Genomic DNA, 27970 nt, shown 5'->3' on the forward strand with positions numbered 1-27970 from the left:
GATGATGTATTCTTTGCCTCTTCTAGCTTCTGGCGACTGCTGGCATTCCTTGATTTGTGGCCACGATGCCACATCTTCAAGGACAGTGTCTTCAAATCTCTTTCAGTTCCATCTTCACATTGCCTGCTCCTTTGTGTGTCTGTCAAATCTCCGCTTCCCCTTATAAGGACACATGTGACAGCATTTAGGGTCCACGGGATAATCCGGGATACTCTCCCCATTTCAACATCCTTTCACTTAATCCCATCTGCAAAGGCTCTATTTCCAAATGAGCTAACATTAACAGATTCAAAAGATTAGAACCTGCTGTCGTTGGGGGCCATTATTCAGCCAATTACAATGCCTTTTGCTCATTTTCTGTCTGGACTATTTGTTTTCTCTACTATTGAACTTTCAGAATTCTTTATATAATAGTCTAGATACAAATCCTTTGCAGATACAGATTCACAAATATTTTCTCCTATTCTGCAGCCGGTCTTCTCACCCTCTTCACAGGGTATTTTGCAGAACACAAGTTTTTCATTGTGATGAGGGTCAATTAATCATTTTTACTTTTTATAGAGCATGCTTTTAGTATCAAGTCTATGAACTCTTCACCTAGTCCTTGTTTCTGCACTTTTTCCCCAATAGCACCCAGTCTGTTTCTAAAAGTTTTAGAGTTTTATGTTTTACATTTTTTCTAAAAGTTTTATAGTTTCATAGTTTGTATTTTACATGTGAATCCATGTTTTTCCTGTTCTTTGCCATGATGAACTTTATCACATAGTTATGAAAATTTCTGGGATACTGTCGTAGACTGTATAACTGTTTGCATTATTCACTCTTCCCTTAATGACGATTATATATCTGTGCCCATTGCCAGGCAGGAGACTGAGACTAGGAATGGCTCAAGGATATGCACCAGAGCTGTGATCCAGGAGTCAAGAGACCACCACGGCCACTGCAGATGTCTCTCAACCCCCACGGAGGTAGTGACTAGGTACTAGAACACAGCTGCTGAAATCCCCAAGCCCCACAACTCTGCTTGCCAGGGGACATAGGTGAAGGGGCAGGGAGGGCATTCCATCTCACTTCTGCCTTCCAAATTGTACCAAGTACCTCTCATTGGCAGAATCAGATTCACAACCAGAGTCCATTTGCTATGTCTACTGTACAGGCATGGTCAAGTCCTGGCGAGAGCTCTCTTCCTGGCTTGCAGACAGCTCCCTTCTCACTGTGTCCTCACATGGCAGAGGTGGTGGGGGGAGGTGTGGGGGGGTGGTGGGGGGGCAGGAGTATAAGAGCTCTCCATGGTGTCTCTTTTTATAAGGATACTAATCCCATTGGACCAGGCGCCCACTCTCACGACCTCATAGAAACCAAATTATCTCCCAAACGCCCCACCTCCTAACACCACCAGTATATCAACAGTGGGGGTTAGGGCTTCAATATATGAAAGAGGGCAGGGGGGCTCACAAACATTCAGTGCCTAGCAGTCAGGGAACATTGAGTTAGGGACCATTGCTAAGATATTGTTATCAGCTCAGAACAACTTCCCACACCAACTGGCATATTCTCTGTCACTGAAGGACGGATGGAATTCTCCATGCGACAATGTTTATCCATCTTGTCATTCCCTTGTGCATTCACGAAACAATCCTGAGCACTCACTTAGGCGTGTAGGGGAGAGATATAGAGCTGACACTCCAGTGCAGGGAGACACAAGTAGAGAGAAAGTTCCAGTGCACTGGGATATGTGCTGGGACAGGGAGAATCAGACAGCATTCTAGGAGCTTGGAGGAGAAATAACCTAGACTGGAGAGATTATGAAGATTCTCTGGGGCAGGCAATACCTGAGCTGAGTGCTGAAGGCTGAGCGGGTGCTAATTCATGCAGGAAGAAGGGGAAAGACCATCCTGGCAGAGGGGAAGGCAGGCATGTACATATGCTGCAGACAAGAGAAAACATGCGTGCTGTGGGAACGACCATTAACTCATGCCGACGAAAGACATCCAGCCTAAGGGAAAGCTCATAAGAGTTTGAGCCAAACTGACAACAATTGCCAGGAAGTAAAATCTCAATGGATGTGATTTGCTCTGTGAATTGGCGGTTTGCAGCTTATTTTATACATAGAATCAAAGGAGGAGGGTTACCTGAAATCCATTGGTGATAGATGAAGGGGGTGGGAGAAAGCAAAGCGGGGAAATCTCTGGGATTGGATAAAAGTAAATTGGAGAGACAGGTACTTCTTTCACATAGGTGGGTACAGGGTAGTTAATAGTTCACATAGAGATGTTAATCAAGGGACAAGAATAATAATGAGGGATTCTGTGCTTTCCCGCTCTGGTCCTAAAAAAGGGATTACTGACATCCCAAGGATGTCACGTTAGGTGCAAAAAGACAATAGACAGGCCCACTGAAAGGCACAGAGTAACTTTATGAAGGAAGCTTTTGTCTAAAGATGTGACTTCCCACCATGGCCCACGTAGTTATGAAATTTTTTTTATGCTCACGCCATCTTATGTGCTTATTTGAACTTGTCAGATTTAATATGTGGCCCCTTTTCCATCCACACTCAATGTAACTGGAGACCAGATTCGGAGCTGGAGGGATCCAAGCTAGAGACACCCAGGGTAAGAGCCTAAGGGGAGTTGTTTTTTTACCCTGAAGCTAATGAGGAAACCTGAAAGATTTCAAGTAGGGGAGTGACTGGACCAGATTACACTTCAGAAAAATTAACCAGGCAGCAATGGGGCGATCTACTGGAGGAGAGGAATGATGAGAGGCAGCAGGCAAATTAGGAGGCTGTTGGAATTATCAATAGTGAGAATTTAAGGTCCAAGGCAGAGGAAGGTGGGATGGAGAAGAGGAACGGGATGTTAGAGATGTCTGAGGAGTTGGGAGAACTTAGATGGGTGAAGGAAAGGGCACTTCCTGGCTTAGGCCCTGAGGATAGATGGAGGTGCCAGTCAGCAAAACTAGGACTCAGAAGAGGATCACGGGGAAGGAGGGGAGATCGGGGCTGGGGAGGGGCTGAACTCAGGCAGCCTCAGCTGTGGACCCAGTGGCTTCAGGATGCCTGAGCAGCACCCTACGGACATGTTGACTGGTTGGATATACAGACGTAACAAGACGAAATTTTGAAACTAAACATTTTTTCTTCTGCTTCCCTAAACATTCTCACCATTTTTCTAGCCCATCAGCTGCATCCATATGGCCTCAAAGAGAATTTAAGTGTAACAGCAGTGAAAAGAGGGGGGTAAATGTTAATATTTTTCCCCCTTCAAACTAGGCTCTTGAAAGTCAAAAGGAGAGGCCCTGAATGGAACAGAAACCGGAATTTATGCCATAAAAAGGTGATGATGTAAATGTCCCTTTGGGTACAACCAGCCAAGAGTCAAATATAGACTTTGAGGCTTAAGCCAAGGATTCCAGGACATTTATACACTGGGGGAAAATAACCAATTCAGGTTGGAAGCTGTTTCCCATGACAACTGACTGGTATTCAAGATTTTGAGGTTAATGATTACATTTCACTAACATTAAGCTTGTGAAGTTCAATCAAGCTTATTGAACCTGCAGATAATCTCTGGAGGTTCTTTCATAGTTACAAAATGGGAAACAGGATGGTGTGAGTATTAAGTCTTTACCCAAGGGCCTTCATTCTTGTGAATATGCTCTGCCTCATCTCACACCTGTGTCAATATCCTCATCTCCCTAGAGTTTCTTTTCACAAGAAATGGTTAATTAAGAAGCTCTTGGTCTCTGGCTCCAGATAAGATTTTAGTAGCCAGTAAGAACAGAAAATAGAGATCTTGTAAAAATGTACGACTTACTACAAAGTCTAGAAAATTATAGATTTTTTTAAAAAGATGATGAGGTCTGTATATTTCAACACCGAAAATAAATAAAAATAAAAATAAATGAATAAATAAATTTGATAACAGGGGGACCATCTATATTTAGGAGAGGGTGACCAAAAATGGGAATGCCGTGGAGGTGGAGAGGTGTGCGTGTATGTGTAAGACGGAAGAGATTTTGAGCACATTTATTAAAGAAGAATTCTAAGCTCAACATGGGTTCAAGTCCTCTACCATTTGTTAACTCTATGACTTTAGGCAAATTAGTTAACCTCTGTGCCATAGTTTCCTCATTTGAAAAACAGTGTATGAACACAGTAATCCACATAAAGACTTTTGTACTATGAAGTGTGTGTATGTGTGTGTGTTTTCTTTTTCTTTTTTTGTGTGTGTGTGTGTTCTTAGGGTACCTGCCCGTCCCTTCCTCTCCCCACATCCAAGATTCTAAGCTCCTCCTGAGCAGGAGGGAGTTTTGTGATTTTTATCATTTTGGTTTCTTGTAGTGACTACTACAGTATATATAGTGGACTTTCAATACATACCTGGTACATAGTAAGTGCTCTATAAATATTTGTATTGAATAAATGAACAATTGTTGAAATGAATGTGCGTGGTAATTATGAGTTATCAAAATTTCTAAATATTTCTCTTCTCAGCCAAAAATGATTGTTACTCCAGGTTAATGCATTTTTAGTTATAGTGTTCCAAGGTCAAATAAATCTGTAATAAAAATTTATATAATAATCATTACACATTGTGAGCACAGTATTTGTAGTAATTGGGGAAGAATTTCAGCTTTAAATACAGGTATATATATATATATATTCTTTTCAACCAGAGTTGTTTCTCCGAAGGGCTGACAGTGGTGATAAAAATTAGTTTGTCTTTTTGTGCGCTTCTCTTCCTTTTATTTGTCTCGAAAGCGTCCTTGTTTGGTAGTAAAATGGGATCGGTAAGATAACTGGAAAGACCAACAAGAGCAGGAACGGCGAATACCGACTAGTTCTGTCCCGCGCGACACCCCGTAGTTTGCGGCTGACGTCGAGGCGGCGCGCGCGGTTTTGAAAGCGAGAAGCGTTCAAACGTCAACTGTTGTCTTCGAGTACGGGTGTGGGCCGGCGGGTGGCGGAGGCAGCCGTGAGATCTACTAGGTAGCAGCCCCTCGGGAGCAGATTTCCAGACGGCCTTGGCCTGGACCTCTTGTCATCGCGGTCTTTTCCTGCCTGGAGTGTGAGTCCGCCGCGTCCAACGGCTCAGGTAAGGGGCGCTCTTCTCTGGCCGCCCACTGCGCGCGGGCCTGGGTGGGGGTCGAGCACTCCGCGCAGCCGAGGCCTCTGCATTTGCTTTCGTAACAGCCCGTGGCAGAGAAGAAACGTTGACGATGTTGGGAATGCGGCGTTCAACTCGGAGTTTTCTTCGGAGTCATCTTTGCGACTCAAACCCGAGGGCGCATCCCGGGGTAGGGTGGGGATTGCAAGGAAGAAATTGCTCTTTCTCTAAGCGGAGCTTGGTGCTCTCTACTTTTGGTGGAAGCTCCATAGGAGAAGACGGTGGTTTGGCCGATGTGGGCACCCCTGATCCGGCAAGCTGCTATTGTGTCACAAATGATGTTACGGACGGGTATCCGGAGGCCCGGAGTCTCTGCTTAAAGCCAGACCCCAGTCTTCAGGCACATTTAGTTTTGTGCCAGATCCGAACACGGGGGCTTCTGCCTGGTGGAAGCAGTTCATCACCGCAGCCGAGTGGGTCTCAATTCCAACTCTTAGGGGCGGCTAGAACTGGCGAAGGGTTCTGGTGTCGTGGAGGGGGGTGAAGGTTGAGAAAGGAGTGCGAAGCACGGTTGCCTGCTCTGAACCCCTCCACTACCGCTAATGGGGCTTCCGATTTGCAGGTGAGCGGACTGAGCAGGTGGAAGAAGGATTGTTAACAATGAGCCCTCTATAAACTGCTGGCTTAGGGGATAGACAGTCTGTGCCTCTACTCCCAGAAATCCTACTGAGGGTTTAAAGTGTAAAGGACCTTAGAAATAATCTGCTCAGAACTTTACTTTCTTTCTCATTTACTTTCACCCCACTGTTTTCCTTCTCTTTTCTCAATTATGTTTATTTTTTCTCTTGTTCTCTTGCTTTTCCTTTTATCTACTGGCTCTCTCTACATGTTTGCTTTGCCAGTAGTGTATGTATTTGTTTAGTCCTAGGGTGGCTTAGAAGTGCCTGTCGGGGATCGTCCGTGTTCTAAATTCAGGCAAATCTTAAAGAGAGGGGTGATTGTAGCTACACTTTAAAAACTGAACAAGCTTCTCATTAACAGAAAATTAAAGGTGGGCATTTGAGATGAATTTTTTTTTCTTGGCACAGTTTTAAAAGATGCTATTATGGGCTATACAGAAAAATTAAAGGAAATGTTCTCTCTGCTTCCCAATTTTTTACAGGCAAACCAAACGAGTTTATAGACATGTAGGAACAGTTTACAATAAATAAATAATATGAAATTTAATTTTTTAAACAAAAACTAAAGTAATTTTTTAAATCTTTATAAAAGATTCTTTAAGAAATATGTTACAGAAGAAAGAAAAGCTTGGATTAACTTGCATGTATGTGCAGTATGTACATTTTATTTGCATAGACAATTTTTTGGGGGGGGCAGTTTTACCTTCTATGGGACATACTTTTTTTAATTTTTAAATTTTTTTTATTGGGGAACAGTGTGTTTCTCCAGGGCATGTCAGCTCCAAGTCATTGTCCTTCAATCTAATTGTGGAGGGCGCAACTCTGGCCCATATGGGGATCGAACCAGCAACCCTGTTCAGAGCTCGCCCTCTAACCAACTGAGCCATACGGCCACCCCTGCATAGACAATTTTTTATAACAATTTGTTGAGATATAATACATATAGTTTAAAATTCGTCCTTTGAAAATATATAATTCAGTGATGTTTGGTAAATCAAAGTTGAATATATTAAACTACTACCTGTTAGGTTGGTGCAAAAGTAGTTGCGGTTTAAAAGGTTAAAAATAATGGCAAAAACCTCAATTACTTTTGCACCAACCTAATAATTTTAGAACATTTTCATCGTCCTCAAAAGAAGCCCTGTACCCACTCACTAGCAGTCCTTCCACATTCTCCCTTCCTCCCAGCCCCTGGCAACTAATCTGTTTCTGTCTATGGATTTGCCTTTTGGACATGAGGTGTAAATGGAATCGTATATGTAGCCTCTTGTGTCTGGCTTCTTTCGTTTAGTATAATGTTTTTAAGGATTATTTATGTTGTAGTATATATCAGAACTTTATTCCTTTTTATGACTGAATAATATTCTATTGTATAAAATATGTATTCTGTTGAATAACATTCTGTTGTGTGTATTGTGTACCATATTTTATTTATCCGTTCATCTGATGGATATTTCTGTTCCTCTTTTTGGCTGTTAGGAATAATGCTGCTTACATAGACAATTTCTTTAAAAAATATTTTAAAAGCCTGTTTGCTACAGGGAAGTGTGAGAGGGAGACTCACTCTTTATCTTTTTGTACTAGGTGATTTTTAAAAAAAGAACCAAGTGCGTATGTTACTTTTTAATTAATACAAACAAAAAAACTCAATGACCTTGGGTAAGTAATTGTACCCCTCTGGATTTTAGTTTTCTCATTGTAAATACAATTGGACTAAATATTTGTCATAGTCTTTTTCTGTTCTCAGATTTCGTTAATGTGATACAATGGGTGATAGTATTACAGGAATTTTTTCTTCATGAATGAGTTGTAATCTTTATAATTGCAGTGTAACTTTCAATTTATTTTTATCATAGGACCTAGAGTGATTATTATAATGGAAGAAATCAGTAATTTCAAGACACCAAGCAAATTATCTGAAAAAAGGAAATCTGGTAAAATCTATATAAAACCTTTCTTCATTGTTATTGCTATTAGAAATATCTTAGTATTATTGTAGTTTCATGCTTTAATTATTATCTATCTTACACAATTTTAGCATAAGTCCGTTTTATAATGTTGATCTTAACAAATAATACTTATTTTATAGGCCGGAAATGGTCACCTACGAGCTAATTTTATTGACATTCTAATAGATTTGGAGGTTCTCTCTGGTGAAGAAATCAACTTAACTTGAACCATTAAGGAACTACTTACCTTTCCTGGTCTCAAACATGCATTGCTCTTGTGAAGGAAAGATACAAGTATTTTTCCAGTGCAATTCAGTGGACAGAGGATAATCTCAACAAATAAAAGCAATTGGATATCAATATGTAAATTGACCCTTATTATGCATCATATACAAAAATGGTTAAAATTATAAAATTTCTAGAAGATAACATAGGAAAAAGAAAGTCTTATGTTCATTTTTAATATAGACTTTTGCGTGTTGACCTTGTATCCTTCAACGATGTTAAACTCACTTACTCTACTAGCTGTTTTATAGATTGCTTAGGGTGTTGTACATTGTACAGTTGGTAATGTAGATGAATCAAGACAGTTTTACTTCTTTTTCCTAGTCTATTTTTTTTTTTCCTTATGGCACTGGCTCCAATATATTTTTGAGTAGAAGAGGTGTGAGTAGATTTACTTATTCACAGTGAAGTATTATATTAGATATAAAGTGGGGGTTTTTTTGGTAATAGACTTTATTTTTAGAGCAGCTTTAGATTCACAGGAAAATTGAGTGGAAGTACAGAGATTTCTCATACACCGCCTGCCATCAACATCCCCACAGAGTATATGTAGGTTTTTCATAGATGCTGTTTATCAGGTTGAAGAATTTTGCTTTTATTCCTGGTTATCATGAATGGGTGTTGAACTTTGTTAAGAGCTTTTTCATAATCTATTTTTTTTCGTCTGTTGATGTGGTAAATAATGTTAATTTTCAAATGTTAAGCAAACCTTTCATTCCTGGGGTAAAGCCAGTTTAGTCATGTTGTATATACTTTATGTATTGATTGATTCAGTTTGCTGATATCTTCTGTGTTCGTGAGGGATATTGGACTGTAGCTGTCTTTTTTGGAATGTCTGTCTAGTTTTGGTATCAGGGTGTTCTGTATTCTTGAAGTAAGATGGGAAGTGTTTCCTTCTCTTCTTGAAGAGTATATGTAGAATTGATAGTATTTCTTCCTTAAGGTAGAATTCACCAGTAAAACCAGGTGGGCCTGAGTTTTTTTAGTAGAGAGAGATGAACTGTAATTTCACAGTTAATAGGTATTGGGCTGTTCAGCTTATCTATTTCTTCTTGTGTAAGAAACTTTGTTAGTGTTTTTCAAGGAATGTGTCCATCCCTTCTAAGTTAAATTTATTGGTATAAAGTAATTAATGATATAATTTTATTATTGTTCTAATGTCAGTAGGCTCTGTGATGATGTCTCCTTTTTGATGTCTGGTACTGGTATTTTATATTTTCTTTCTTCCTTGGTCAATCTGACTTGATCAGTTTATCTGTCTTAATGAATGTTTCATGTTCTTGAAAAGATCATATTTTCTGCTGCTGTTGTGTGCAGTATTCCATAAATGTCAGTTAGGTCAAGCTGGTTGACTTGTTCATGTAGTTTTATTCAGGTCTTTGTATCAGTACTGATTTTCTGTCTACTTATTCTATTACTGACAGAGGTGTGTCTCCAATGAAAATTGTGGATTTGCCTATTTTTTCCTTCAGTTCTATCAGTTATTGCTTTATGTATTTTGAAGTTTGTCATTAGGTACACATACATTTAGGAAAGTTATTTCTTTTGATGGATTTACCCCTTTACTATTATAAATAAAAATTCCTTTGTTTCTCTGGTGTTGTACTCTATTTGAAGTCCACTTTATATGATATTAATTGAACTACTCCAGCTTTATTTTGATTAGTGTTTCAATGGTAATATTTTTCCAGCCCTTTACTTTTAACCTATTTGTGTCTTTATATTTAAAGTTTATTATACAGCACGTAGTTATGTCTTGTTTTGTTTTTATCCTGAAAATGTCTGCCTTTAATTAGACTGTTTAGCCACTGGCCACATGTGGCAATTAAGGTTCAAGTGAAATAAAATTTCATATTTAGTTCTTCAGTTGTACTAGCCACATTTCAAGTGTCCAGTAACCACATGTGGCTACTGTAGTGGACAGCACAGATATAGAACATTTCCATCATGACAGAAAGTTCTATTGGACAACACTGTTTAGACCATTTATAGTTAATGTGATTCTCTATTTTCTCATAGCAAATTGACGATTTCTTTATTTTTTTCCTAGTGTTTTTTCTCTGTGCTTCATCTTTGGTATTTTTTGTTGCTTTGTCTTAAAATTTAGTGGCTTTTTCATTTACTCTAAGTTGGTGTTATTCTTATCCATTATATTTTTAATTCCTTGAAGTTCCATTAGGATCTTTTTTTACTTCTCTTTCTTGTTATGCTCATATTTTCCTTTACATTATTGAGCACATTTTTAAGATTTATATCTTATGGTTTTTATCTGCTGCTTCTATATCACTGTCCTTTTATGGTATGTTTCTATTGGTTTATCTTTCTCCTGGTATCCTGGTATAGGCCGTATTTTCTTGCTACCTAGTAATTTTTTATTGGCTCTTGGACATTTCACATTGTTGCGTGCTGGACTTGGTTATTCCTTTGAAGGATGTGTGATTTTGTTCTGCTCTACCTGCAGTTTAGTTTCCTGCACATTAGCTTGTTTCTTTTGAGGATTGCTTAAGCCTTTGTTGTAAACTTTTTCCTTTGGACTAAAATTTAGCTGTACTAAGTCATGACGCTTTAGAGCACTTAACTCAATGCCCTGTGTGCTACAGATTTACCACACTGAATGATTGTAAGTGAGCTACCGTGTTTCCCTGAAAATAAGACCTACCCCAACAATAAGCCCGTTAAGATGGTCAGCCAGATGGACACATTTAGTATGTTATAATGATGTTCCAAAAGAAGATGACATGACTATATTTAAATAAATGTAGATTGTTGTACATGAAAAAATAAGACATCCCCTGAAAATAAGCCCTAATGCATCTTTTGGAGCAAAAATGAATATAAGACTCGGTCTTATTTTCGGTAGTATTCCTAGATCTGTGTAATGTCAGGTAATTGTTTAGCTTACTGCTTGCCTTGATGCTTGCCCCAGCTTTGGGGAGTTCTGTCCATTGTATGTTCAGATAAGAATTTAGCCAAACATTAAAGGGGAGACCTCTTTTCAGATCTCTGGAGCTTTTCCCCTAACTTTGTCTCTCTCTTTTAGTTCTGTGCTCCACAAATTCTAGCTATCTAACTCTCCTTGACCTCTGATCTCTGTCTCAATTTGACAAGACCTCTATGCTGTGTTTCTTTGTACTGGGGCCTGGAAACCGCCTTAAAGCAGTAAGTTAGGGCAATGACATGGCTCACTTCATTGTTTCTCTTCTCTCAAAGATCACAACCCTGTTCTACCTATTGTCAAATATCTGACAACTGCTATACTATATTTTGTCAAGTTTTCTAGATGGTATTTCCAGGAGCAGTTAATTATTCATTAGCAAAAGTAGGACTCCTGTCTCATCTTTTAAAATGATTGTATAATGCTCTGTAATATAGATACACTATAATTATGACTAGTAATGGTTACTTAGGTTTTTTTGTTTGTTTTCTACAGCCACAAAAGTGAATCCCAATATTCAAATATATGCACGCATGCATGTGCACGATGGCTTTGGCAAACTTTTTGTAAAGGGCCACATAGTAAATAGTTTAGGCTTTGTGGGCGGCCACTGTTGCATATTCTTTTTTACCTATTTTTTCCAATTTCAAAAAGCAATTCTTAGTTCGTGGGCCATGCAGAAATAAGCAATTTACTGATCCCTGCTTCAGTGTTACTGTAACATAGAGCTCCAAAAATAGATTTGGTCATTTAAAATTAGGATAGATAGTGTCAAATTGCTCTCCAAAAGATTATGCTAATACTCTATTCTTAACAATAATATGTTGAGAATTTTAATTTGCATTTGTAGAGGTCTTTTTAAATACTAATTTTATTTCTCTTTTTGACATTTATAGCATTATGTTCAACTCCATATATAAATATACCTTCCTCTCCGTTTATGCAGAAACTTGGCTTTGGCACAGGGGTAAATGTCTATCTTATGAAAAGGTGAGTATAAGATTTCAGATTAATCTTTTTACATTCCACTATATTTGGAGACAAAAAGAAATTTGAAAATTCAAATATTTAGATTAGGGTATGTTCCTGATCCTACCTGATTGCTATCTTCCAGTTCTAGAACCTTTTATAACTACCAGAGCTCTGCTTGGTATACTTTTCTCCTAGTTTCCTCCTGATGGATTATTAAAGGAGCAGTAATTTACCTTATAATTTTTCCTTTTCCTTGTATGGGAAGGGAAAGGGACAGAGAAAAGGGATTCCTGTGTGGGAATGATGTAGGATTCTTAATAAGAAAACCTCAAAAAGGACTCCAAGTGGGAGATGTCAGTGACTGTCATTCTCTTCTATCTGGAGAGTTGTCTTCTCAAGATACTCTCTTCTAAAAAAAGTAAAGTTTTTGTTTCTATCTTATCATTGTTAAGTAAGAAAGGTACATACATGATTTTAATGTAGGAAAATTGTGTTAAAAGAAAAATGAAATAGTTGATACTAAAAGCTATTAATATTGTTAACAAACACATTTTTTTTTAGGTTGTTTCTTTTACTCATACTCTGTACCTAGTTTCATGTTAATTAAGTGGCAAACAACTGAGTCATTATGTGTGCCTTATGCATTCTTGGAATCAGCCGGCCTCGTCCAACTCAGTGTATTGTTAGGTTTATATTGTTTCTAAACAGAAATGCTTTCTTTACTAAAAATCTAATGAATTGAGAATAATATAGCAATTATATATAAGTGGGTGTTCTTGAAGCATTTTTGTAGTTTAAACACCCGTTTGTTTGTATGTTATTTATGAACATGCTTTATTAGTGTCTAAAAACTTACTTTGAAAGAAAAAATTTCTCACAGGTTCATGGCTAGTCTCATTTTTTTTCCCTTTAAAAATATATTTTTAAATGTTAAATGTGTTAACAAAGTTAAACTGTATTTAACTTAATCAAAATTTATATGGCTGATACTGAAAAATAGCTGTTCCAGTCTGATCTTACCACTCCTCTAAACATGGCGCTGTCAGCGTGCGATTTTCCTCTCCTGGTAACCTGGAGATTTCCTTTGCTTCTCTGGTGAATTGGATCCTCTGTTTTTCTGTGCCTCGTGTCTTGCTATTTCTTGGTTTACAGCTTGTTTTGTTTGAGGACATCTGGTAGCTCCCCATGAAAAGGTGAACAGGAGATACATTTTTGAGAATTTGCATTTCTGAAAATGTTTCATTTTACTTTCATACTTGAATGGCCTTTTTGCTTTTCTGGGTTAGAATTCTTGTTTGGAAATAATTTTCCTCCAGAATCTTGAGGACATTGTTCCATTGTCTGCTAGCTTGCAGTGTTTGCTGCTGAGAATTCTGAAGTCCTTCTGATTGCTGATTCTCTTTATGTAACCTGTTTTATATGATCTGTTCCTCCCACTGCCCTGGAACTGGAACCTTGTATGATCTCTGTTTGTCACCAGTGTTCTGAAATTTCACAGCGACGTGCATAGGTGTGGGCCTCTTGGGTTCTGAAAATTCTTGTTCTTAAATATTTGAGAAATTATTTTAAAAATTACTTTGTTGATAACTCTCATCCGTTTTTCTGTTCTTTATTTGGAACTCCTATTATTCGAATGTCGAACTTACTGGACAGATCTGTGATGTAGTTTGGGGGCGGGGGGGGGGGCAGCACTGGTTTTCCTATTTTCTCTGTCTCTGCTCTATTTCCTGGGAGATTTTTCCAACTTCATCTTCTGATACTGCTATTGAGTTTTTCATTTTTGTCTATTTTTAATTATCTGAAAATTTCCTTTTTTAAAACAGCATCCTAAGTGTATTACAGTACTAGAAATGTTCTATATTGTGATCTGGATGGTGATAACACAGGTATATACACATATGAAAACTCATTGAGCATTTAGTATGTATATGGTCACACATTACTGTGTTCCTGTGTGGTTCACAGGTATTCAGCTACCTCAGCAAACCTCAAACTAAAGACTCTCTGCTTTAGCCCCTTCCAAAGCTCGTTCTAGTTTTGAGAAGCTGGGGGATAGGGAATGGACAACTGCCTAGTGATACAGAATGGGGGAGGGTGTCTAGGAGTCTACCTGCTTTTGAATAACTTTCAAGAAGCTCATTGGGCCTTTTAAGTCATTTACTTTCATCTGCTTGCCATCTTCCAAAAATTTGTTGCTGTTGTCTCCTCTTCGTTATTTTTATCCTTGTTGGTGGGAGTATGTCTTAAAATAACCAATTGTTTTAGTTTTAGTTTGAGAGGGATAAAAATTATATGGTATGTCTGTGTTTAAGCTGTCATTTTAATCTAAAAGCGTATTTTTAATGTTCAGTCAGGTTTGCATCCCTAGTTTAAACCCAACATAGTTTTGATGTATATTATTTTTTAATATACTGATGGATTGAGTTTGCTATTTGTTTAGAAATTCTGCATCTGTGATACAACTGAAATTGGCTTGCGATTTTCCTTTTTCTGTTGTACCTATTTGACTTTTTTATTAAAGTTATACTAGACTCATAGTCCCTTTTCTTTCCGTTTCCTGGAACAATTTATATAAGATTGATAGGTTCCTTGAAAGTTTAGTTTACTAACCTATAAAGTTATCTAGGCTTTGTGTTTCTTGTGCGAAGATTTTAAACTCTTGATTACATTTCTTCTTTTATCAGTTTTCTAAGAATTTGACTATTTTGTCTTTTAAATTTATTGGTGTAAAAGTTTTACTATTTATTCACTTGTATTTGTTTTTTATCTCTGCTATACTCGTATCTATAGTTATGTCCCCATTTTTTATTACAATGTTATTTGTGCCTCTTTTTTTTTCCCCTTGTGCAATCTCATCAGAAATGTGCCTGTTTTATTAGCCTATTCAATGAACTAACTTTTAGCTTGGCAAAGTATTCTGATTTCATAAATATATTTTTGTCATTTTGTAGATTAGGATATGTTATGGAAAAGGTGAAGATGGACCTGAATTCTAAACATTCGAGAGTTATGGGATACCCCTTGAAACTTGAAAAATATATTTTTCATAGTAAAGTGACATGGAAGAGGTTATCCCCAAATGCTCTTGTTATCTAAAACTGGAGATGTAAAAATAGTTTATATAAACTTATGGATAATAGATGTATACAAATTAAGAAAGCTAGTGATTCCCCTGAGTACATGTTTCTTGATTTTTTTTAAAAAAAGATCCTGTAATCATAGAGCTATGCTTGAGGTAGTACAAAGCTCAATGAATTCTTGGTGCAATGTGTTGTTATGTTCTTACGGTTAAACTATTTATCTTGAACTCTTTCACTAACTTTTGTGACTCTATGCTACATGCACTTTGTCTTTTCGTAATTCGATGTACTCATAAATAAATGCTTACCTTTTCAGGTAAATCTTTCCCTGACTTTGTTTTACCTGTTTGTCTAGTTAGGGCTCAAAACACTTATACTTTAAATATTGTTAAGATGGCTGAATCTTCCTAGAAAACAGACAACTTAACCTTTTTTCTCATTTGTATGTTTATTATTGCCTTACGCGCCTGTCTTTGAGTATGTAGTGAAAGGTATACGGTGGAGTGGTTAGTGTAAAGACACAATATTTGTTGGTGAATAAGCCTTTGTTCTTTATATGATTATATATGTGCCAGATGTTTCTTGTACATCTCTTTAAATTGTTTCTTAGAGACTGGTGTTTATTACTTTAGCATTCTAGAACTCAACTCTGGTACATATAATTAAATATTTGATAAATAGTTGGTAGTCTTAAATGCTTGAATGGAAAAATTAGAAAGTAGTAATATTGAAGTTTAAAATTTTTAATATTCCACCTTTTTCCTTCTAGTTCTCTCTTATTATCTCCTCCCTTCCAGCAATAGATACAGACTTCTCTTATAATTAGTAGATATATCAGCTGTTTATCTTTCAATTAAAAAGGATATGTAGCAGAGGTTTGATAGTATAAAATACTGTAAATGTTTTTTAAAAAACAAATTACTGTCAAGTCCTTTTCAAAATGTGGAATTTTTTGTTAGTCATTTGAAATGTGTTATTAATCTTTCTGTACATTTTATGATTGCTTTTTAAAGATCTCCAAGAGGCTTGTCTCATTCTCCTTGGGCTGTGAAAAAGATTAATACTAAATGTAATGGTTATTATCAAAGTATGTATCAAAAGAGACTAACTGATGAAGCTAAGATTTTGAAAAGCCTTCATCATCCAAACATTGTAGGTAAGTTTAAAGTTATTTGGCAGCAGGATCTGGTATAATATTGTTTATTCAGAAACAGTTTATATAATCTCATAACCAGTTTCACTAATAAAAACTGAAGAGGATAGTGGTAGAGTTTGGTAAGAATCAAATTAATGTGAACATTCTAAGATAAAAATTGTGTATAAGATTTTTAGATGCTTAAGTATATATTAAAAACTTCATGGGAATAGATATGGTCATTAGGGTGCTAGTACTATGGAGAATTCAGAAATATAAAATAATCTTCATTTAGATCATTTCTTTGTTGTCATTTTTAATAGAAGTAGGGTCTGGTAAACCATTATATTTAGGAATGCAGAACATAGTTAAAAATATTTTAATTTGTGGTACTATTTGCAAGCTGAAGGCTTTTTTTTTTTTTTTTTTTTTTTAATGAACTGAACACTTCTCAATAAATCTTTGCACTGCTTTTCTTACTTCTCAGGCATGTCATTTGAGATTCCCTTCTGATTTAGTTAACCATGTTTACCTGTGTCTGACCTCTCACCCAGAGTAGACTTTTACCTTCAAATAGCAGCTAATTCAAATACTGCATAATGTAGAATGTAATTTATGAAGGATGATCGCAGTTTAATTGCACTAACACAATTATTTTGCAGCTCCCCCAGATAGATCCATCCCAGGAAAATTGTTTGATTCTATGGAGAAATTCCCAGTGCACCTACACAGAGAAGCATTTATCTATGTTCCACTGACAAAGAGCCCCCTCAGTGTGGAGGAGTTTCCTTCTGTATTTGATTCATGAGATGTTTGTGTGGATAATTCCCTTGATATCCAATTTGATTTATGAACAATCTTCTCTGCTCTATTGAGCCATCAAATTTAGTTTGGAATACACATAGAGATAGCAATGGAAGGGTCTATGGCTCACTCAAATACAGTCTTTTGTCCAGAGTGGCGCACCCGTTTGTTTTATTTTATTTAAGTTTGTATTTCTTGTTATAGTAAACCTTGATACCTTGAGAAACAAATGAAGGAATATGTGAAAATGAATAAATAACTAAGGATAGAAAGTAAGAAATAGTGCTGAATAAATATATGAATAACAATGAATGAAAATAAAATGCATTAGTTCACTAATGGAGTTCCTGGTAGATGGGGCAAAAGTGAGAGGATTTGGGTTTCAATAAGAAAAATGGTGCAAAATAGGGCAGAAGCAAATGCCTAACACAAGTCTTCACTTCCACAATATTATCAAGGACCTGTCATGCATTTTCCTTTTTTTTCTTTTTTCTGCCTTCGGTCTCTTTCCTACATTTCATTTCTCCTCTAAATTCTAAGATTTCCTTGTTAACACAGAATATTCAGCGATACTGTGAAAAAAAACCTCTTAGTAATATGATAAAATTAGCTATTCAGATCCCTGATACTAAAGATGGAAAGAAATTGGTGGGTTATGTAAGTAGCAAATTTGAAAACAGCAGAAGAATTAGAAGGGGGGAGAGAGAGCTGAAGGCATTTTAAATTAGATCTACTGAAATAGTTTTGTAAATAATAGTTTTGTATATTTGTCAATGTTAATCCAGATGTTTTCCATTACATTACTGTAAAAAACTCAAATGTTACTGTTGGTCTTCCCTATTGTAGTAAGAAAATGTTATGCTTCTTTAAGGTTATCGTGCTTTCGCTGAAGCCAATGATGGTAGTCTATGTCTTGCTATGGAATATGGGGGTGAAAAGTCCCTAAATGACTTAATAGAAGAACGAAATAAAGACAGCCAGGGTCCTTTTCCAGCATCCATAATTTTAAAAGTTGCTTTGAATGTGGCAAGAGGGTTAAAGGTAACTATGCCATTATATTTTAAATAGCTTTTGTGGAACATTGTAAAACAAAATATTTTATATACCTAATTACAAGATAGGCCTTTTTTCCCCCAAATAGAAGGGGTTGCTTAGGTTAAAAAGTTGCCTTATAGAATCTCTCATATTGTAGCATGCACTATGTCCTTATTTTGATCAGCAAAGTGTTTGAGGTCTATACATAGTCTGAAATAACCCAAGTCAGGTAGTTTTGCTTATAGAGATCACATGTTAGGTTTAGTTAGACAGATTAATAAATTTAACACAAATTTAGTAATTATTCCTGGAGATGTAGCCTAACCTTCTGTTGATTGTAAACAACCTCTTAAAGATTGCTTTATGGAGTAAATTTTGGAAATCATGAATATACATCTATAGGTAAAATGAGAAAAGCTCTCTCAGTGTTATGCAAATAAATTATTGTGCCTTTAGATAGAAATAGTCTAAGAAATAAAAAGAATTTTATATCGTTAATTAGAAGTAATGACGGCTCCAGAAAACTGTTGGATGACTCAAAGTGAATCATGTAATAACTGATATCCAAGTTGCACATTAAAAGTTGAAATAAAATTGATTCATGAGATGTGAAACTGGAAAAACTATTTCTAAATATATATATATATATTTTAATACACAGAAAAACCAATTTTAAATGGGTTTTAAACTAAATAATTTGAATTATTTAATAAATAATGATTTTAAATGTATATGTATAGTGGAATTAATATATTACAAATATATTTGAGCACATTGAATTTATGATGGGCAACATTTAAATTAAGCACAGTGAGTGTTTCAAGTTATATACCAAGAATTACCTCTGCATCATTTTCAAGCCCAGCTCACAACGTACTAGCTCAAATGCTGATCCGTGAGCAAATAAATTTTGTAGGACATTTTTTATTATGGATAAATATTGTTAGTTGTCAATTCTAAGAGTTAATGTATAAAAAAAATACAGTCTTAGATTATATTCTGCTTCGTCTTCTGCTTGTAAATAATATGTATTCCGAAGTCATCTGTTGTTCTGTATCATCTCAACAATTCATTTGAAGAAAGGATGCCTCATTGTGAAGATTCCGAAATTGTTTCTAAAAATTACTAGCCTCGAGTAAAATTGCAGTATATTTTGAAATCTGCTGTAACATCTTTTGATATACAAGTATGTGAGATGGGTTTGAAAATAAAAAGTTAGCTTATCTACAGACATCGATTTCCAAAGCATCTTTTAGGTTTTTGGTCGGTATGGCAGACCAAGATAACATGGGATGTTCTTTTCTCTAGCTTCAAATAATTTGAAATGATGGACAGGTTTAATCCTGTAGTTTAGGAAGGGAGTTCAAGTTTTATTTTTTGTTTGAAGCTTATTATACATTTTTCATTAGTTGTATTTTGGCTCAGATGTGCTAAATTTTCCACTTGGTGTATTTTAGTATCTACACCAAGAAAAGAAGCTGCTTCATGGAGATATAAAGTCTTCAAATGTTGTAATCAAAGGTGATTTTGAAACAATTAAAATCTGTGATGTAGGGGTCTCTCTACCATTGGATGAAAATATGACTGGTAAGTAGCATTCTAATTTTTTAGATTTGTTTTTATACTATTTTTAAATTTCAAATTTTTACATATTTAAATAGGTAATAAGTTCACATTCTTCAAAAATTAAAAACTATAAAAAAGTATATAATAAAAAATATCCTTCATGTCTCTTCCACTCAGCCTCCAGCCCCCTCTCTTGCCATACACCCATGATATAAATGATTGTTTTCTTATTAATATATATATTAACTAAAGATAACTTTGGTAACTATTTCTAACCTAGATTGGGATTTTTAAGTGGTAGGGACTAGAAAATGAAATTTCAATAAGGTTTTATACAGGAATTCATTTATTCAGCATCAACATAGTGACAAGATTTGGGAAACTGATAGAAGAAGAAACTAGTGCAAGTAAGAAAGAATGTTGCTAGTGAAGTCTGGTCTTCAGGTTTTTGCCTCTTGGCCAACCCCACTCCTTCTCTCTTTATTTTAAGTACTGATCATTCTCTTCTAAGGAAATTTAAGATATGTTCTTGGTGAGAACAAAGCCAGCCTCAAATAAAGCTTCTGCTTTCAACGTATTATTTAATAAATAACATTTACATTTGCCTCTTTATATGAGTATAAGGTAAAGGGAAGATTAATGAATGCTAAAAAAAAAAAAATGAAGTCCTCCAAAAAGCAGAAATGAATGAATGAATTACAAAAAAATCTGTGAAATCTACAATGTCAGTATAATCTATTTTATTTTAGAACATGTCAAAGTTCATCCTTGAGGATACATTTTCCAAACATAGCCAGGAAAGTTTTATGAAAGAATGATGAGTTGCAATTTTCCTGACCAGATGTTAAGAAGTGTTGTAAAACTACAGTAATTAAAGCAGTGATATTCATGCCAAAATAGACAGAAAAGTATAAGAAAGTCAAGAAATAGTTCCCAAACCTATGGAATTTGTTATATGGTATAGGTGACATTTATGTATTAGTAAGAAAGATAGTTGCATCAAATGTTGATGTCAAGATGTTATAGAAAAAAATAAAGCTGTTTTCTATTTCTCGCATTCTAATCCTCATAGATTGTAGAAAAGTTGTATGTAAATATTTCCTTAATGTTGGGCTCAAGAAGGACACCAAAGCTAGAAACCATTTTTAAAAAGCTATGATTACTGAAAAATTCTTTGAAAAATGTCTATGTGCTAGTCTGAGCAACAGTGTAGGATAACATGTACTCTCGTACACAGAATGGAAATTGCAATGGGTGTATCAGTTAGATCAGGACAAGGTTTGCTATGGTGACATAGACCCTCAGAAACCTCAGTGGCTTAAAATAACCCAGGCTTATTCAAGCCACATGTCCACTAGGGTATGTTCCATGTCATTCTCACTTTAGGGCCTAAGCTGCTGGAACATCCGCTATGAAATATTGCCATCATAGTATGGAAGCTGTAGAGCTGCACTGTCCACTGCAGTAGCCACTAGCTCATATAGCTGTTTAAATTAATTTGTATTTTTAAGTTTAAAAAGTTCGTTTCCTCAGCCACTTTAGCCACATTTTAGGTGCTTAGTAGCTACCATATTGGACTGCAGATACAGAGCATGTTTATCACAGAAGGTTCTGTTGGAAGCCCCACTTGCACTAGCAATTAAATGCGCCGTCTCAGATGACGCAAGTCACTTCTTTCACAGCTCACAGAGCAAAACTAGTTCTGTGGCTCCACCCAACCACAACAGGTCAGAAAGTGCCATTCTTCTGCATCTAAAAGGTGGAGAACACGAACGACTAATGAGCAGCACTAGTAATTACCACAGTGGTATAGCCTTTTCAGAGGGTACTTTGGAAATACATATATTTAAAAACAAAACCTTAAAATCTTAATGCCCTTCAATGCTGTGATTCCATTCCCAAGAACATGTTCTAAAGAAATAATTAGACAGTGCAGGCATTTTTTTTATAACCTGATAACATTAATTTCTTCAAAACCTCACATTCTGCAAAGGTCAAAAATACAGAACTAGGCTTATAGAAGATACAGACTTGGGACAGAAGAATCAGAACCTAGGCAACTTTGAAAATAAAGCAGTAACAAAAATAATAACAATCCTAATAAAACTGCTAACACAGTAAGTCTTCACTGGCACCCAGCATCAATCTATATATGGTGTAACCATAAACCATGGGTTTGTGCTTCCTTAAATGTATATGAGGGCGTTTATTTTCAATAGATACTTTTCATTAAAATTAAGAACCTAATCTAAAAAAAATATATGTAAGCATGGGGGAAGTGAACACACTAGTAGAACAGATCCAAAATGTAAGAGAATGTCCATTAATAAGGGATGGTTTAATTTACTGTACCACTCCACTGTACAGCACAGTACCATAGAGCCATTAAAATCATGTAGGTTTATATTTGTAGGCATGAAAATATATCCAAATATACTAAAATGAACAGATTACAAAATAGCACTTCAAATAAGTATTTATATAAACATTAAGAAAAGTTTGGAAAAAAATACACCTAAATCTTTAAAAATTATTTTTAAGTTTTGTTTTAATAGGTAATATGTTCATGTTTCACAACTATTGCATATCTAGGGTATCCTGTGAAATGCCCAAATCTTAACAGTGGTAGCTCTAGATTAATTTATTTAACAGATATTTTTAATACTAAGTCCAGTCAGGCACTGAGTGAGGTAGGCACTATGGATATAGAGGAAAATGGGATACATACATACAGTCTTCACCCATTTAGGGCTCATTATCTAGGATGGAAAGTAGCTCTTGAGTAACTAATACTACTGAAGGATAATGACTATTACAAGGAATTATGTGAACATGACATCATGTGACACTTCATCCAGCCTAGATGTTGAGAAAGGCCTCCCTGAAAAAATAATGTTAAGCTCAGAATTGAAGGATGAGAAGCAGCTCCAGTTTCATTTTCAATTTGAGATAGTATTCATGAGAACTGAAAAAGGTAATGTCTGCTTAGACTGTTTGAATGTAGTAAAGGGCAATAAAATGTTTCCATCTTAAAGAGGAATAACTGACCATTAATTTGTGGTCTCATCAAACTTGTTGTCAGAACAGCCCATCTTCATAGAGAAGCAAACTTTTCAGTAGCATGAGGAAACCACTTTCATTATGTTTAAATTCTAATCACCGAGTTGGAGAAATGTAAGTGGACATATAGGAGATGTTCTTGTGGTTGACTGATTGTCTATTGGAGCTGCTATATTAGACTCAGAGTTCTAGAGAGCTACTGTTTAGCCTGACAGGTCCCTGTAGGAATTTGACCTACTTAGAATGGGGTAAGACTCCTTCCTTATGGCCACAATCAGTGCCCATGTGGACCGTGTCCATAGACTCTTGCCTAGTCATGGATTCCAGTAAGTGCCTCTTGGATGTAAGGTGGTACGGGGGAAAGCCTTCGCGGAGCTTATGCTGGACATGACTGCCTTTCAAACTTCACTGTCCTAAAGCTGAGTCAAGGAAAAAGACATCTTCTTGCTACCTGATGCTGGGGATTGTCCTAGTCTGGCATCTTTGTTCTCACTTCATCTTCAGACAGACAGACATCTTCATCTTCTACTTATTAAATGTGCCCAACAAAATGTTGCATGAATGAGTGTAGTGCTTATTGACTGGAATCTTCAATTTCTCGACTCTTGATTTCTCATTTTTCCTTCTCAGTCCTGTTTGTTCTTCAAATGTTAGTTTCCTCCTTTCTCTTCCTTATACATTTCTTGAGACCTGCAAGGCAGAACTTTTCTTTAATTCTGAAGAGAAGCTTCTTTCATTAAACAGGCTCTCTGGTTTTGTGTTTATTTGAAAGTAAGTTATATTTGGTTTGTTTTCACTCTAACCTTATTCATGAAGAAATGGAGATTTAATAGTAATCAAATAGTGAAAATTTTCATTTTGGGTACAATATATTCTGTCACTGTCCAATGAATGTTCTGTTTGCAAGAGCTTTTGTTTATCCTAGTCATAGCAGAAGTAAAGCCTTTAAACCTGAAAAGGAAAATTTATAAAATTATGGGAGAAATGATAGAGTATGTTTGTTGACCACAATGAATTTAAGTTAGAAACCAAGAGCAACACGATATCTAGGAAACCCCCAAGTATTTGAAAATTCAACAACAGAAATTTGAATAACCTATACATCAAAGAAAATGGCAAGGGAAATTGGAAAATACTTTGAATTACAACATATCAAAATGTTTGAGATACAACTAAAGTTAAGGGCTTTATGTTAGCAAAATATAATGTAAAAGGGCTTTATATTAGCAAAAAGAAAGGCTCTAAATCAATAACTTATGTTCCATCTTAAGCAAGAAAAAGAAGAGCAAAGCAGATCCAAAGTAAGTCAAAGGAAGGAAAAAAGAAAGATATGAGCAGAAATCAATGAAATGAAAAACAAACACTAAAAGATTATTTTAATAAAGCCAAAAGCTGGTTCTTTGAAAGACAAAATTGACAAATCTTTAGCTGGATTGATCAAGAAAAAAACATAACACAAATCACAGTATCAGGAATGAAAAAAAGGTGAGCGCTACAGATTCTACACACATTTAAAGATTAATTGATTGTTACAGACAGCTCTGTGTCAACAAATTTGACAACTTAGGTAAAAAGAACAATTTACTTAAAAAATACAATTTATCAAAATTGATATAGGAACAAATAGGAAATCTAAATAGCCCTATATTAAAGAAACATTCCCCCAAAGAAAAACCATGACCCGGATATTTTCACTGTTATTTTCTGTCAAACATCCAGTAAGAAACGACACTGGTTTTATACATATTTTTTCAGAAACTAGAAGAGTAGGGACCACTGCCTAACTTATTCTGAGGCCAGCAGTCTAATATCAAAACCTGACAAATACATTATGAAAAAAGAAAATCACAGAGCAGTGTCCTTCACAAACATAGATGAAAAAATTTTAACAAAATATTAGCAAATTGAATCTAATAGTATAAAAAGTATAATACATCTGACTAAGTAGTTTGTCACAGGAAAGAAAAGTTATTTTAATATTCAAAAGTGAACACAGTTCAGCATATTAACAGATTTGAAAACTACATGGTTGTCTCAATAGATGCAGAAAAAGCATTTGACTAAATCCATCTTCCATTCATAATAACTCTTGCTTGCTAGATATAGAAAGGAACTTAATCTCAGTATATCTACAGAAAAACCTATAGGCAACATATTTAAAACAGAGGACAAGGCCAGCATGCCTGCTCTGGCCAGTGTTAATACTGTCCTGTAGTCCTACCATCAAAATAAACTTAGAGAAAGCAAGAAAAAAGTAAAAGGCATGAAGATTGGAAAGGAAATGAAATGGTTCGTATTTATAATTGATGTGATTGTTTAGGTGGAAAATCTCAAGGAATCTACAAATGAACTAGAATCAAGTGAAGTTTGCTATTTCTATATGTAGTTAATAATTGGAAAATGAGAATTTTAAAAATTCCATTTACAAGTACCAAAAGGTGTAAAATACTAAAGACTTTTCTCTAACAAAAAACTCTGAACTATATACTGACCACCATAAAACATTACTGAGAACTGAATAAGACGGAAGTAAATAGGGAGAGAGCATGATGCGGATTGGCAGAATCAATACTGTTAATTTGTTAATTCTTCCCAAATTGATGTAGAGTTTCAGTCCAATTCCAATCAAAATTTTAGTGGGCTTTTTTTATTGAAATTGATAAGTTGACTTTAAATTTTAAATGGAAATACGAGTCGATCTATGGCATTCCTGGGCAGAAGCTTTAAGAGCCAATGTGGTTCCACCCTTTTCCTTTTCCCCTGATTTAGCAATTATAGAGGCATAGAAATGGTACTTCTCTCAGCCTAATGACAGCGTAGTTTGAATAATGAAGAAACTGACGCACTGAGATCTGCTCAAGTGATCTGCTCAAGGTCACACAGCTGCAAATGTTTTTGAACCCAGGCAGGGCAATCTAGCTCCAGAGTCTTGTACTCTTGACACCCACAATGTATTTATATTCCTTCCACCTTCTAAGAGAATTACTGTTTCTCTACACCTTTGCCAATTGTCCAGCTTTTCAAATATTTGTCAACTTGTTAGGGGAAAATTAATTCTTACTAATGAGGTTGAATGTATTTTGTCATGTTTACTGGCTACATTTATTAGCTTTAAACTACCTGTCAAATTATTTGCCCACTTTTCTTCGGGTTGCTTGCCTTTTTAGTGACTTCTAGTGTTTTCCCTTAAGACCATTTTACCTGCGTTTTACTTGTTTCAGTGACCGACCCAGAGGCCTGTTATATCGGCACTGAGCCTTGGAAACCCAAAGAAGCTTTGGAGGAGAAGGGCGTTATTACTGATAAGGCAGACATATTTGCCTTTGGCCTTACTCTGTGGGAAATGATGACTTTATGTATCCCACACATTATTCTTCCAGATGATGATGATGAAGGTACAACCACTTTTGTTTTTAAATTAAAATTTATTGGGGCAACCACATATTTTTAATGTAAATCCCAATCTTTTAAATTTGAAATAAAATTAGTTTATAAGATTGCGTTTTATTTTTCTATTAGGTTAAAATTTTAAAAGAGCAAGGTATTTGATTTAGTGGTGTTGGGTGTAGATTATAGTAACACTGATGACTAATTTGGTACCATCTCAGTTTCAGTTTAAGCGCAGTCAAATGAGATATAGATTTAGAACAGGGAGATTAGTTGACAAAATTCAGAGGAGCAAAAGTTACCTTAAAAACTCCTCTTGCCTGAGAAGAAGATTGGAATACAACATAGTAAGGGGTGAGAGTTGCTAACCATGGATTGATAGTAAATCCGTGACAATAGCTAGTCTATACCATGGCAGAACAGATGAAGAGATTGATATAATGGAAAGCATCCTGGATGATGGATTCTTGTTTCACAAGGGTGAGTTTGAGCAGGTGCCAAGTTTTTCCATGACCTAACATGATTTTCTTTCATTGTTTCAATCTCTTAACTCCTTCATGAACAGATAAAACTTTTGATGACAGTGACTTTGATGATGAAGCGTACTATGCAGCTTTGGGAACCAGGCCACCTATTAATATGGAAGAACTGGATGAAACGTACCAGAAAGTAATTGAACTCTTCTCTCTCTGCACTAATGAAAATCCTAAAGATCGTCCTTCTGCTGGGCACATTGTTGAAGCTTTAGAAGCAGAGGTCCAGTGATTGCCTCAAACATGGTGACCTGAGCTTCCAGTATGGTTCATGTATATACTTGTTCTGTTTACTGTAATACATTTACATGGTTGCTATGAGCATCCATAGTTAGATTTTTTGGCCCATTTTAGGACAATAGCACCTTGTTAACATTTGAACAACTATTTCTATTATAAAGATATTTCATGTATACTTATGTATACATTTGAGAGCATAGTGGGTTTTCTGTAAAGTTTAGGAACCTTAAGTTTAAGAAACAAGTATTTGAATTTATTCGTATAGATTTGAAACACTAGCAATAAAATGCTGTAAACTTATGTCTAACCTACTAATTTGGGTAGTTAACCATTTTAATTATCTTAAATATTCTCAATTTTAATGGGTCTGTTGAAATTAGTACTTTGTGCAATAGAAAATAAGTCTACCTTTGCTTGTCTTTTATAACATTAAACTTTTTGCTGGCCTTTCTTCGTTGATATGTTTACTAAATATGGTCACCTGAAGCTGAGAGAATATGGCAAAAGAGTAACTCTTTAGGTATTTCCAAACATTTTTGGTTAAGGCTTGTCTTGCTCTCTTTGCTCTCCCCAGATCTTTGGGTTTTGCTTTTCATTTATTAAATGTATTTTTCTGTACTGAGACCCTTATTTTTATTTTTATTTACTAATCTATATTTTAAACATGTCACAGTTCTGGTGTAAAAATAATAAAACTCTAATAGAATGATATAGAATAAAGGACATTTTAGTTACCAGAAAGTGTATTCTCTTATACTCCACTGATTTGAGTATTGTCATTAAACTTACTGAGTGAATGTGAGTAGATTTTTTTCTCTTGTCCTTATTATTCTAATCTGTAAAATGAGGGTGATTTAGACAAGAGGTTTCTATCTGTGAGCCACAGCCCCCTGGGAATTTTCAGTTATTGAATTATGCTTTTGAATCTAGGTGGTATGCTTAGACTTGACTGTAAAAAAGTTTTAAAATTCCTGTCACATGGGGGATCTTAGATTAGGAACCACTGCGCTTTAAACAATATTAAAATTCACTGGAGGGTTCCTTTTGTTTGTGATTGTACCAAGCGATGGTACACATGAGCATATCTTCTATCAAAATATTAAAGTTACTAAAGTAACTAAAGAAAGTAAACTGAAAGCTGACCTAATTTATGGAAAAATCTTATGTATGATTTTGTATCATGACATTATTTTCTCGGTGA

At 35.6% G+C, this 27970-nt stretch overlaps 1 protein-coding gene across 1 annotated transcript; it reads left to right on the forward strand.

Annotated features, from left to right (window-relative positions):
• The first annotated feature begins 4885 nt into the window (after nucleotides 1–4885).
• Nucleotides 4886–27970, forward strand: PBK (PDZ binding kinase). Its single transcript, XM_019733093.2, has 8 exons — nucleotides 4886–5096; nucleotides 7645–7722; nucleotides 11854–11947; nucleotides 16023–16165; nucleotides 17820–17989; nucleotides 19441–19570; nucleotides 25831–26004; nucleotides 26562–27970. The coding sequence occupies exons 2-8, from the start codon at nucleotides 7665–7667 to the stop codon at nucleotides 26759–26761; spliced, it is 969 nt and encodes a 322-aa protein (XP_019588652.2). The 5' UTR covers nucleotides 4886–5096; nucleotides 7645–7664; the 3' UTR covers nucleotides 26762–27970.

This window comes from Rhinolophus sinicus, linkage group LG07, assembly GCF_036562045.2.
Source record: "Rhinolophus sinicus isolate RSC01 linkage group LG07, ASM3656204v1, whole genome shotgun sequence".
Classification (NCBI taxonomy): Eukaryota; Metazoa; Chordata; class Mammalia; order Chiroptera; family Rhinolophidae; genus Rhinolophus; species Rhinolophus sinicus.

Bases quoted from the DNA above. Each gene is read 5' to 3' on its own strand.
- PBK (XM_019733093.2), top strand. From the start codon at position 7,665: ATGGAAGAAATCAGTAATTTCAAGACACCAAGCAAATTATCTGAAAAA. The intron at 16,166-17,819 runs GTAAGTTTAAAG...TGCTTCTTTAAG, and splicing joins TCATCATCCAAACATTGTAG to GTTATCGTGCTTTCGCTGAA. The intron at 17,990-19,440 runs GTAACTATGCCA...GGTGTATTTTAG, and splicing joins ATGTGGCAAGAGGGTTAAAG to TATCTACACCAAGAAAAGAA.